General features: G+C 45.6%; 1 protein-coding gene across 1 annotated transcript in view; it reads right to left on the bottom strand.

Moving 5' to 3' along the window:
- The window catches only part of TNFRSF25 (TNF receptor superfamily member 25), a 108,504-nt gene that overhangs the window by 49,327 nt on the left and 46,275 nt on the right, over positions 1 to 12,902 (bottom strand). The window contains exon 2 of the mRNA XM_073656687.1: positions 2,748 to 2,946. Within this exon, the coding sequence (XP_073512788.1) occupies positions 2,748 to 2,946 (199 nt within the window). The remainder of the gene's footprint in view (positions 1 to 2,747; positions 2,947 to 12,902) is intronic.

Below are 12,902 nucleotides of genomic sequence, written 5' to 3'. Positions count from 1 at the left end.
ACAAGAATATAACTACTATAATACTGCCCTCTATGTACAACAATATAACTGCTATTATACTGCCCCCTATAGACAAGGATATAACTACTATAATACTGCCTCCTATGTACAAGAATATAACAACTATAATACTGCTCCCTATGTACAAGAATATAACTATTATAATACTGCCACCCGTACTAGAATATAACTACTATAATACTGCCCCTATGTACAAGAATATAACTACTATAATACTGCCCCTATGTACTAGAGTATAACTACTATAATACTGCTCCTATGTACAAGAATATAACTACTATAATACTGCCCCATGTACAAGAATATAACTACTATAATACTGCCCCTGTGTACAAGAATATAACTACTATAATACTGCCTCTATGTACAAGAATATAACTACTACAATACTGCTCCTATGAAAAAGAATATAACTACTATAATACTGCCCCTATGTACAAGAATATAACTGCTATAATACTGCCCCCTATAGACAAGAATATAACTACTATAATAGCGCCAACTGGACTAGAATATAACTGCTATAAAGTGCTTCTACATGCAAGAATATAACTACTATACTACTACTCCTGTGTACAAGAACATAACTACTATAATACTTCTCCCTATGTACAAGAATATAACTACTATAATACTGCCCCTTATGTACAAGAATATTACTACTATAATATTGCCCCTATGAACAAGAATATAACTACTATAATACTGCCTCCTATGTACAAGAATATAGCTACTATATTACTGCCCCTATGTACAAGATTATAACTACTATAATACTGCCCCTATGTACAAGAATACAACTACTATAACACTACCCCTATGTACAAGAATATAACTACTATAATACTGCCCTCTATGTACAAGAATATAACTGCTATAACACTGCCCCCTATGTACAAGAATATAACTACTATAATACTGCCCTCTATGTACAAGAATATAACTGCTATAATACTGCCCCCTATAGACAAGGATATAACTACTATAATACTGCCTCCTATGTACAAGAATATAACAACTATAATACTGCTCCCTATGTACAAGAATATAACTATTATAATACTGCCACCCGTACTAGAATATAACTACTATAATACTGCCCCTATGTACAAGAATATAACTACTACAATACTGCCCCTATGTACTAGAGTATAACTACTATAATACTGCTCCTATGTACAAGAATATAACTACTATAATACTGCCCCATGTACAAGAATATAACTACTATAATACTGCCCCTGTGTACAAGAATATAACTACTATAATACTGCCTCTATGTGCAAGAATATAACTACTACAATACTGCTCCTATGAAAAAGAATATAACTACTATAATACTGCCCCTATATACAAGAATATAACTACTACAATACTGCCCCTATGTACAAGAATATAACTGCTATAATACTGCCCCCTATAGACAAGAATATAACTACTATAATAGCGCCACCTGCACTAGAATATAACTGCTATAAAGTGCTTCTACATGCAAGAATATAACTACTATACTACTGCTCCTGTGTACAAGAACATAACTACTATAATACTTCTCCCTATGTACAAGAATATAACTACTATAATACTGCCCCTATGTACAAGAATATAACTACTCTAATACTGCCCCTATGTACAAGAATATAACTACTATAATACTGCTCCCTATGTAGAAGAATATAACTACTATAATACTGTCCCTATGTACAAGAATATAACTACTATAATACTGCCCTCTATGTACAAGAATATAACTGCTATAATACTGCCCCCTATGTACAAGAATATAACTACTATAATACTGCCCCTATGTACAAGAATATAACTACTCTAATAATGCTCCCTATGTACAAGAATATAACTACTATATTACTGCCCCTATGTACAAGAATATAACTACTCTAATACTGCTCCCTATGTACAAGAATATAACTACTATAATACTGCCACCCATACTAGATTATACCTACTATAATACTGCTTCTACATGCAAGAATATAACTACTATAATACTGCCCCTTATGGACAAGAATATTGCTACTATAATACTGCCTCCTATGTACAAGAATATAACTACTATATTACTGCCCCTATGTACAAGAATATAACTACTATAATACTGCCCCTATGTACAAGAATATAACTACTATAATACTACCCCTATGTACAAGAATATAACTACTATAATACTGCCCTCTATGTACAAGAATATAACTGCTATAATACTGCCCTCTATGTACAAGAATATAACTGCTATAATACTGCCCCCTATAGACAAGAATATAACTACTATAATACTGCCCCTATGTACAAGAATATAACTACTATAATACTGCCTCCTATGTACAAGATTATAACTACTATAATACTGCCTCCTTTGTACAAGAATATAACTACTACAATACTGCCCCTATTTACAAGAATATAACTACTATAATACTGCCCCTATGTACAAGAATATAACTACTAGAATACTGCTGTTATGTACAAGAATATAACTACTATAATACTGCCTCCTATGTACAAGAATATAACTACTATAATACTGCCCCTATGTACAAGAATATAACTACTACAATGCTGCCCCCATGTACAAGAATATCACTGCTATAATACTGCTCCTATGTGCAAGAATATAACTACTAGAATACTGCTCCTATGTACAAGAATATAACTACTAGAATAATGTCTCCTATGTACAGGAACTATAATGCTGACAGGGAGCTCACCTTCGTGACATTTCATACAACAGTGTTTGACTCGTGCATCAAAATAATAACCCACTTCATCACTTCCACAGTTTGACCGCTTGTAGCGTCGGGATCTCTTGAGTGGTTGCTCTATTTCGTCATTACTGAAGTTAAACGTTTTGCTGCGTTTCTCTAGTGTATTTGTGTTTCTATGATTAACAGATTCCGTGAAATATACCTAGGAAAAAAAGAAAAGGTTCTACATAACGGTTTAGATATGATTGATGTCCATTTAAGTCTACTGAAACAGTTGTCCAACTTTAGCGCTGTCCTAAATGTCGAATATATTAAAAAAAGGGTAACTTTGACAGAGCTGTTTTTCTAACTTAATAAATGGTATAATTTTGGTTGCCAGCAGTCACCAGTAAGAGGAGCTCAGTGCATATTAATTTATAAATCCAGCATTGACCTGAATCGGAGCTGTATACAGTGGGTACGGAAAGTATTCACACCCCTTTAAATTTTTCACTCTTTGTTTCATTGCAGCCATTTGGTAAATTCTAAAAAGTTCATTTTTTTCCCATTAAAGTACACTCTACACCCCATCTTGACTGAAAAAAAACAGAAATGTAGAATTTTTTTGTAAATTTATTAAAAAAGAAAAACTGAAATATCACATGGTCATAAGTATTCAGACCCTTTGCTCAGTATTGAGTAGAAGCTCGCTTTTCAGCTAGTACAGCCACGAGTCTTCTTGGGAATGATGCAACAAGTTTTTCACACCTGGATTTGGGGATCCTCTGCCATTCTTCCTTGCAGATCCTCTCCAGTTCCATCAGGTTGGATGGTGAATGTTGGTGGACAGCCGTTTTCAGGTCTCTCCAGAGATGCTCAATTGGGTTTAGGTCAGGGCTCTGGCTGGGCCAGTCAAGAATGGTCACAGAGTTGTTCTGAAGTCACTCCTTTGCTAGTTTAGCTGTGTGCTTAAGGTCATTGTCTTGTTGGAAGGTGAACCTTTGGCCAAGTCTGAGGTCCAGACTGATAGTTGACTTTGTGGAACTTTCTCCCACCTCCCTACTTCATCTCTGGGGCTCAGACACAGTGATCTTGGGGTTCTTCTTTACCTCTCTCACCAAGGCTCTTCTCCCACGATTGCTCAGTTTGGCTGGACAGCCAGGTCTAGGAAGACTTCTGGTGGTCCCAAACTTCTTCCATTTAAGGATTACGGAGGCCACTGTGGTCTTAGGAACCTTGAGTAATGCAGAAATTCTTTTGTAACCTTGGCCAGATCTGTGCCTTGCCACAATTCTGTCTCTGAGCTCCTTGGGCAGTTCCTTTGAGCTCATGATTCTCATTTGGTCTGACATGCACTGTGAGCTGTGAAGTCTAATATATAGACAGGTGTGTGCCTTTCCAAATCAAGTCCTATCAGTTTAATTAAACACTGCTGGACTCCAATGAAGGAGTAGAACCACCTCAAGGAGGATCACAAAGAAATGAACAGCATGTAACTTAAATATGAGTGTCTGAGCAAAGGGTCTGAATACTTATGACCATGTGATATTTCACTTTTTCATTTTCAATAAATTTGCAAAAATGTCTACATTTCTGTTTTTTTTCAGTCAAGATGGGGTGCAGAGTGTACTTTAATGAGAAAAAAAATGAACTTTTTAGAATTTACCAAATGGCTGCAATGAAACAAAGAGTGAAAAATTTAAAGGGATCTGAATACTTTCCGTACCCACTGTATATCTTTATACTCCCCAGTGACAACTGCAGATGTCAGTGTCATTGCATGCAAGGAAAGCAGTTTTATGTTAATCCCCCTCTCGCTACAGATACCATAGGTGTCTCGTGCCTGACCTTTGGGTCAGGTTCACCAATGATCTGAGCATGTCCACAGCTCTTCTGTGTAGGAGTGTAAACTGATGCAGAAAAAGCAAGTAGAAACCCAATTCAGCAGTCCATCTGTTTTATGACAGCGTGTGCATAATTGAAAACAAAAACAGTTGGAGCGCCAATGGTGAAGAGCCTGAGGTTTGGTGGGGGGGAGGGAAGGGGGAGATGTTGTGACCACTCACCTGGTCCTGTTGTGCCAAGGAGCCCTGCACAACAAGGGAAAACGCTTCCAGGTAGGAGTCTGTATGATGACCGCAGCTTAACAGGGACTGCTGTAAGGAGTTTCTTCCTGCTTCAGCGGTCGCATGACCGGGACCGTGTGACCGAAGTGTGCTTTCCACAATGGCATCACGGCAGGTCCTGTGGTAAGCTAGTTGAACACAGAGCAGCTTCCACCGCTCTCCACAAGGGAGATTACTATATCAAGAAGGAAAGAATTGTGCGGTGTTAGGGAAGCACTAGAACAACTAGACAGGGAATTAAGGTTATAAAACACAAACCTTTTATTGTTTAATACGCTCTCTAACGCCACGACGCGTTTCGATGGCAGAAGCTATCTTCCTCAGGTAGACGAAGATAGCTTCTCCTATTGAAACGCGTCGTGGCGTTAGAAAGCGTATTAAACAATAAAAGGTTTGTGTTTTATAACCTTAATTCCCTGTCTAGTTGTTCTAGCGCTTCCCTAACACCGCACAATTCTTTCCTTCTTGAGCGTGTGCATAATGGACATAATACTCCGTCATACTGGTGTGCACTTAGAGACACCACTGTCCATGAGACAACATAAGCACCTCAGCTTTGGGATGAAACCACAACTTTAAGGCTACATTCATACGTTTAGTTAGAGCTTATTTAACCAACAATATTGATTTTTGGTCCACATAAAGTAGTGGAGTGATCAGTAATCAGCATTCTTATGGATATTGTGAAGAATGGCACCAGAGAGATCACGCAGAATCCCACTCCTGCCAACACATGTGAAGGATCCCCACCGCACCTCCCGTCTGATGTCGCAGACGGCTCACGTGATACGAATCCGAACTTTGCACCAACATGACGTTCCACACCCCCTTGGGGCACGTAAGGTCAGATTGGTACAGTTCTGCACAGACACCCCCTGTACTCACGGGTCCAGGAAGGTACTGGGTGTGAGAAGAGGTGGCCCACTCAGTCACTGACATGGTACCTCATTCGCTCACACCCCTGACAGGCTGAGAGGTCCTTTTCACTGACCCCAGTGAAACAGAACCTTATCAGCCCGGTAGAGCCGCCACCAGTTTCTATTAGATATAAGCCCCAGTCCGTAATGGGAATTATATCGGCCCAGAAACCAGCCCTGGTAGCATATGAGTTGAACCGAACAATGGACGTGTGGATTCGTGGATCAAGATAAAAGAGCAGCCCAAGGTTAAGTTATATATTTAATCGCCTTAAGGGCACACTAGACAATACACTATATACATAAGGGTTATATATACATAATGGTTAGAGATGCAAACACAAAAGTAGTGGTACAAAAGTATGCAGATATTAAGAGTCAATTACCAGTCAGATAAAAGACCTGGCTCGTGGGGGACGGCAGCCACATGGGACGCTTGTGGTTCCCTCTGTTGTGTGACTTCTCCCACACGATGTGTCATCGTGGCCTCCCAGAGAAAAAGCAATAGGTCAAGAGCTGCAGGAGCTTTTAACACCTCTGGGCAGGCCCAGCGTCAGCACCCGGCGCACCCGGGCATGGGGCATTATATGGGGGCCCAGGAGACATGGGGCATTATATGGGGCACCTGCATGGGGCATTATATGGGGCACTTGCATGAGGCATTAGATGGGGCACCTGCATGGGGCATTATATGGGGCATCTGCATGGGGCATTAGATGGGGCACCTGCATAGGGCATTATATGGGGGCCGAGGAGGCATGGGGCATGATATGGGGGCCCAGCCCGCATGGGGCATTATATGGGAGCCCAGGAGGCATGGGGCATTATTTGGGGGCCCAGGAAGCAAGGGGCATTATATGGGGGCCCAGGAGGCATGGGGCATTATATAGGGGCACAGCCTGAATGGAGCATTATATGGGGGCCAGTATTCTGTATGGAGCATTATATGGGGGGCAGTATTCTGTATGGAGCATTATATGGGGGCCAGTATTCTGTATGGAACATTATATGATGGCCAGTATCCTCTATGGAGCGTTATATGGGGACCAGTATTCTGTATGCAGCATTAGATGGGGGCCAGTATCCTCTATGGAGCATTATAAGGGGGCCAGTATTCTGCATGGAGCATTATATGGGGGTCAGTATTCTGTATGGAGTATTATATGAGGTCCATTATTCTGTATGGAGCATTATATGGGGGCCAGTATTCTGTATGGAGCATTATATGGGGGCCAGTATTCTGTATGAAGCATTATATGGGGGCCAGTATTCTGTATGGAGCATTATATGGGGGCCAGTATTCTGTATGGAGCATTATATGGGGTCCATTAGTCTGTATGAAGCAATATATGGGGCCCATAATACTGTATGGAGGACTATGTGGTGCCCATAATACTGTATGGAGGACTTAGTGGTGCCCATAATACGCTATGGAGGGCTATATTGTCCTGTCTGCACTGTGCGCTGTGAGGATTCGCCGGTTTCTGAGCTATTGTAGAATTTACAATTGTGACGGGAGCTAGTTACCCCATCCGCAGATGTCCAATCTTCTTCTGCAGGCCCCTGACATGGAAAGGCTTTTCTTACACTGGGATATATAAAATATGACTATCGCACAGTGTCTCCAAGATGAACTTAACTTTTATTCTCACAAGCAGGTTTTATAGGGAATCACACAGGCTATTTTTAGCACCCATTGTTCTCACCAAATAATACCCACAGTAGGCTCCCAGACAGCAGTTATGCAACAACCCATTAATCAGCACATTGTCTGTTTGCCACTGCTAAGTGAGCACAGGAAGGTGGGGGGCAAGAGTGCTTCGGTCACATCACAGAATGTCCAACAATATGCGATCCACAATATTAATCCCACTTTATAACATTATGTCCCATTAGCTGCATAGGCGCTACGACAACCCCCATGTGGCAAAATCTTGGAGTACGGGGTTGATCCGTCACAATGCTCCCCCTTCCTGGACAGGATCGGCCTACCGAGTCTGCTCCCCGAAGGATCAGCTGGAGGAGGTCCACGATTTATGAGGTTGGTAGCAGGTCAGTTTGTCGGCTTAGTCCATCGGCGTTACCATTTTGCTTGCCGGGTCTATAGTGGATGGTGAAGTCTAACGGTTGCAGCGCCAAACTCCACCGTAGTAGTCTGGCATTGTCCCCGGAGACCCGATTAAGCCATTCCAGGGGGTTATGGTCCGTTATGAGGGAAAACTGTCTTCCATAAAAATATGGTTGGAGCTTCTTGGCAGCCCATACTACTGCCAGGCATTCCATTTCGACGGCCGCATAGCTGACTTCTCGAGGCTGTAATTTCCGACTCAGATAAGCTATTGGGTGTTCTTGGCTGTCCGGCCCGACTTGGCTCAGTACTGCCCCCAACCCAAACATAGATGCGTCTGTGTGAACCAGGAAACGTTTAGTTGGATCGGGTGCGGCCAATATCGGGGTATTTGTGAGAGCGTCCTTTAGCTGGTGGAAGGCTTCCTCACACTCGGGGGTCCAGGTTACCTGGCGGGGGAGGTTCTTACGTGTCAGATCAGTGAGGGGCTTGGCAATGCTGCTGTAATTAAGGACAAATTTCCTATAATACCCCGCTGTTCCTAGAAAGGCCATGACTTGGGTTTTAGTACGTGGGGTAGGCCACTTGGCTACGGCCTCAATCTTGGCAGGTTCCGGTCGTTGTTTTCCACCCCCCACCCAATGTCCTAAATACTGCACCTCTGCTTTGCCTACGTGACACTTGTTGGGGTTCAGGGTGATTCCGGCTTTGTGGATCCTATCCAATACTGTCTCTAGGTGATTTAGATGCTCATCCCATGTCGCGCTGTAGACGGCGATGTCATCCAGGTAGGCACAAGCATAGTCCTGGAGACCATCCAGAAGCCGGTCAGCCAGCCTCTGGAAGGTCGCGGGGGCATTCTTCATTCCAAATGGCATAACCCGAAACTGGAATAAGCCAAACGGGGTGACAAATGCAGACTTGGGAATAGCATCAGGACTTAGGGGGATCTGCCAATAGCCTTTGCATAGATCGATAGTGGTCAAATACTTTGCCCCAGCCAGCCGGTCTAACAACTCATCCACACGCGGCATGGGATACGCATCCGTCACAATTTTCTCATTTAGCTTGTGATAGTCTACACAAAACCGGGTAGTCCCATCTTTCTTAGGCACTAACACTACAGGGAACGCCCAGGGACTATCTGACTCCTCAATGACCCCTAAACGCAACATCTCCTGTATCTCTTATCGCATCCCTTCTCGTACAGACTCCGGGACGCGGAAGGGGGGTTGTCTCAGGGGGGTCTGATCTTGTGTCTCAACCTTGTGTTGCGCAAGTCGGGTGAACCCCGGTCTCTCTGAGAACATCCTCTGCTGCTGCCTCAGCAATGTCTCGGCCTGCTCTCTCTCCCGGGCCCCTAGGTTTTCTCCTAAGTGTACCTGGTCCCAGGTTTTCGACTGAGTCCTCTCACCTAAGACATCAGGCAAGGGGAATTCGGCTAAATCCTCTGCTTCGGGTGCGCAGATGGCAGCTACCTCTTCAGTGCGCTCCCGGTAGGGCTTCAGCATATTCACGTGGAACATGCGAATAACCCTGGGGTTGTCACAATCGGCGACATTGTAGGTGGTGTCGGCTATTTTCCCCACTACCCGGTAAGGCCCCTGCCATGCGGCCTGGAAGTTGTTCTGCCTAACCGGTTCTAGTACCAGGACCTTCTGTCCTATCTCGAAGGTGCGTTCTCTAGCCCTCTGATCGTACCATACGCGCTGGTGCTGTTGGGCCGCCTGCATGTTCACACGCACAGCCTGAGTCAACTCCTGCGGGCGGTCCCGGAGTTCCAGCACGAAGGGCACGATAGGGGTCCCTGCTATGGTTTCCTCCCCTTCCCAGAGTTCTCGCACTAAGTCTAGGGGCCCCCTCACCCGCCTCCCATATAACAGTTCAAATGGGGAGAATCCCGTAGATTCTTGGGGCACCTCCCGATAGGCGAACAGGAGGAGCGGCAAGAATTTCTCCCAGTCCCTGTAGGTCCGGGTGAACGTCCCAATGAGTTGTTTTAACGTTCCGTTAAAGCGCTCACACAACCCATTGGTTTACTTGTGGTATGGGGCGCTTCTAATGGACTTTACACCACACAGTCTCCACAGTTGGCTGGTCACCTCTGCCGTAAATTGGGTGCCATGATCCGAGATAATCTCCCGGGGAAATCCAACCCGTGAGAAAACCTGGAGCAGGGCAGCCGCCACCATCTCTGCCAGTATGTTAGGTAAGGCAACCGCCTCTGGATACCGCGTAGCGTAATCTATCACTGTCAATATATACCTTTTCCCTGACGGACTGGGTTTGGCTAACGGCCCTATCAGATCGACCACTACTCGGCTAAATGGCTCCTCCACAATGGGAAGGGGGTGTAATTTGGCCTTGCAGCGATCTCCCCTCTTGCCAATGCGCTGGCAACTGTCACAGGTCTGGCAGTACTGACAAACATCATGGGATAACCCTGGCCAAAAGAAGTTTTGTGTCAGACGATGCCTGGTGCGGCTGACTCCGAGGTGCCCGCCAAGGGTATGTCATGAGAGATTCGCAGCAACTCCTGCCTATACTTTTTGGGAACTACCAGCTGTCATTTTACAGTGGGGCTCGTCCCTGAGTGAGTTTGCTCTGTAACCCTGTAGAGGAGTCCCTGATGCCATATAAACTGTTCACCTTCCAGTACCCCTCTCCCCTCCTGTGCCTTCCCAGTTCCCACGATACCCCTGCAATGAGGGATCCTCTAGTACCTCCCTCCTAAATTCTGCTGGGGTGTCCCATGAAATATGTCTGGCTATGGGAATACGTGAAGGGTTGTAGTGTCTTATCTGGGCCTCCTCCGAGTGTGACTCCGCCTCTGCAACTCGAGCTTGTCTCCAGGTAGTCACAGGATATGTCTCAGCCAGGGGGGCGACCGAGAAGGAAGACAACATGGGCACCAAGTCATTTCCCAGCAGGACATCTGCAGGCAAATCCTTCATCATGCCGACCTCGACAAGGCCATCCCCGACCCCCCCAGTTCAGGTGAATCTTGGCCGTGGGCAGTCGATGTATGGCTCCCCCTGCTACACGGACCGCCACTGTCCAACCCGTCTTTTGGTCTTGGGCGACATGCGACTTCACAAGGGTCAGAGTAGCTCCGGAATCTCTTAATCCCTGCAGCCGTTTCCTATTAATCCACACCAACTGTCGATGTTGTTGTCGATTATCCGCCTGGGCTGCCTGCACAGGGTCCACTTCATGCAGCAGTCCCTCTATCTCTTCCATCCCATAATTAGCCATAGCCACCGAGGCCGGGTCGGCTTTGCCTTGGTAGCAGTGTACAGCGGCCCGGTTGAAGGTAGCCGTTTCCGGTTTTGGCCACTGGGTGCACTGGGTCCGGTTGGGACAGTGTCTCTGCAGGTGATCCAGCTGATGGCAGGTGTGGCATCGCACCCCAGGAGGACTCTGGTAGGCCGGGGTATTGGTGGGTCCCCCGTCAAGCTTCTGTGGTTTAGGGGTCTCCAGACCAATGGGAGGGCCCCTTGAGACAGTTTTGGACCCTGACAATTGGGCCCTCCTGGCATCATAATGTTCATCGGTCAGCCGTGCGGCCTCCTCAAGAGTCGTCGGTCGTCGGTCCCGAAGCCATTCTTGCGTCTCGGGAGTTAACCCAGTAAAGAATCGTTCTAACGCGATGAGCTGTAGGACGTCCTCCTTCGTGTCTGCTTTGCTACCTTGTACCCACTGTAGCAGTGACCGCCATAGTTTACAGGCCCATTCAGCGTGGGTATCCGTTACCCGTTTTGTGGTTTTGCGGAACTTTTGACGGTATGCCTCTGGTGTTAGTGCATACCGGGCCAAGATCACTTCTTTGACTTGCTTATAGTCCATACAGTCCTTATCCGATACAGTGCGATAGGCATACGCTGCCCGGCCTGTCAGCTTGCTGGCCAGAATCTGGACCCAATTCTCCGGCTCCACTTTATGAAGGGTACACTGCCGCTCAAAGTCCTGCAGAAAGCCATCAATGTCTTCCTCTGCCTCCCCCAACTGTCGGAAGGCATTGTATTGGATCTTTTTGTGGCTTACCCCTGCTGGTACCGGGGAGGAAGCCAGGGCTCCCCCTGCTCGCTGTATCTCCTCTCTCCGCTCCGCCATCTCCATCTTGGCTAGCTCTATCTTGGTCCGCTCTGCCATCTCCATCCTGGCTAGCTCCATCCGCTCTGCCCTCTCCATCTCCATCTTTTTATCCAGATCAGTACGCACATCAGCCATCACCTTATCTATGATCTGCACTGCCGGGTTGGAAGCATAAAGTGCCAGTCTGCTCTTTACCTCCCTCTGGAATTCAGTCTCTTCCACGTTCCCGTTGGAGGTTGTTGCGTTGTCGAGCTCCATAATGGCTGCCATCAAATCCGCATTTGTTTTGTTGCTGGCGGTTAACCCTCGAGCTTCCACAAGGTCCTTCAACGTATTCCTCTTTAGCTTCTGGTAGATGTCTTCCATTCAGTCCTTGGTTCCTGAAGAAGATGGACCGCATCCCACCGCCGCCACCAGTGTGACGGGAGCTAGTTACCCCATCCGCAGATGTCCAATCTTCTTTTGCAGGCCCCTGACATGGAAAGGCTTTTCTTACTTTGGGATATATAAAATATGACTATCGCACAGTGTCTCCAAGATGAACTTAACTTTTATTCTCACAAGCAAGTTTTATAGGGAATCACACAGGCTATTTTTAGCACCCATTGTTCTCACCAAATAATACTCACAGTAGGCTCCCAGACAGCAGTTATGTAACAACCCATTAATCAGCACATTGTCTGTTTGCCACTGCTAAGTGAGCACAGGAAGGTGGGGGCCAAGAGTGCTTCGGTCACATCACAGAATGTCCAACAATATGCGATCCACAATATTCACCCCACTTTATAACATTATGTCCCATTAGCTGCATAGGCGCTACGACAACCCCCATGTGGCAAAATCTTGGAGTACGGGGTTGATCCGTCACAACAATAGATATCACTCATGTAATGCAAGAAGTGAAATCTTTGGCCTTGTACTATGTTTCCCTGCGGCATCCGTTCATCATGAAACGTGGTATGTGTTAAAGGGG

This window comes from Phyllobates terribilis, unplaced genomic scaffold (assembly GCF_046119375.1).
Source record: "Phyllobates terribilis strain yellow unplaced genomic scaffold, ASM4611937v1 Scaffold_12__6_contigs__length_324123572, whole genome shotgun sequence".
NCBI classification, from domain to species: domain Eukaryota; kingdom Metazoa; phylum Chordata; class Amphibia; order Anura; family Dendrobatidae; genus Phyllobates; species Phyllobates terribilis.
The sequence above is the reverse complement of the archived record's forward strand: the minus strand, read 5'-3'. Positions and strand labels throughout refer to the sequence as shown.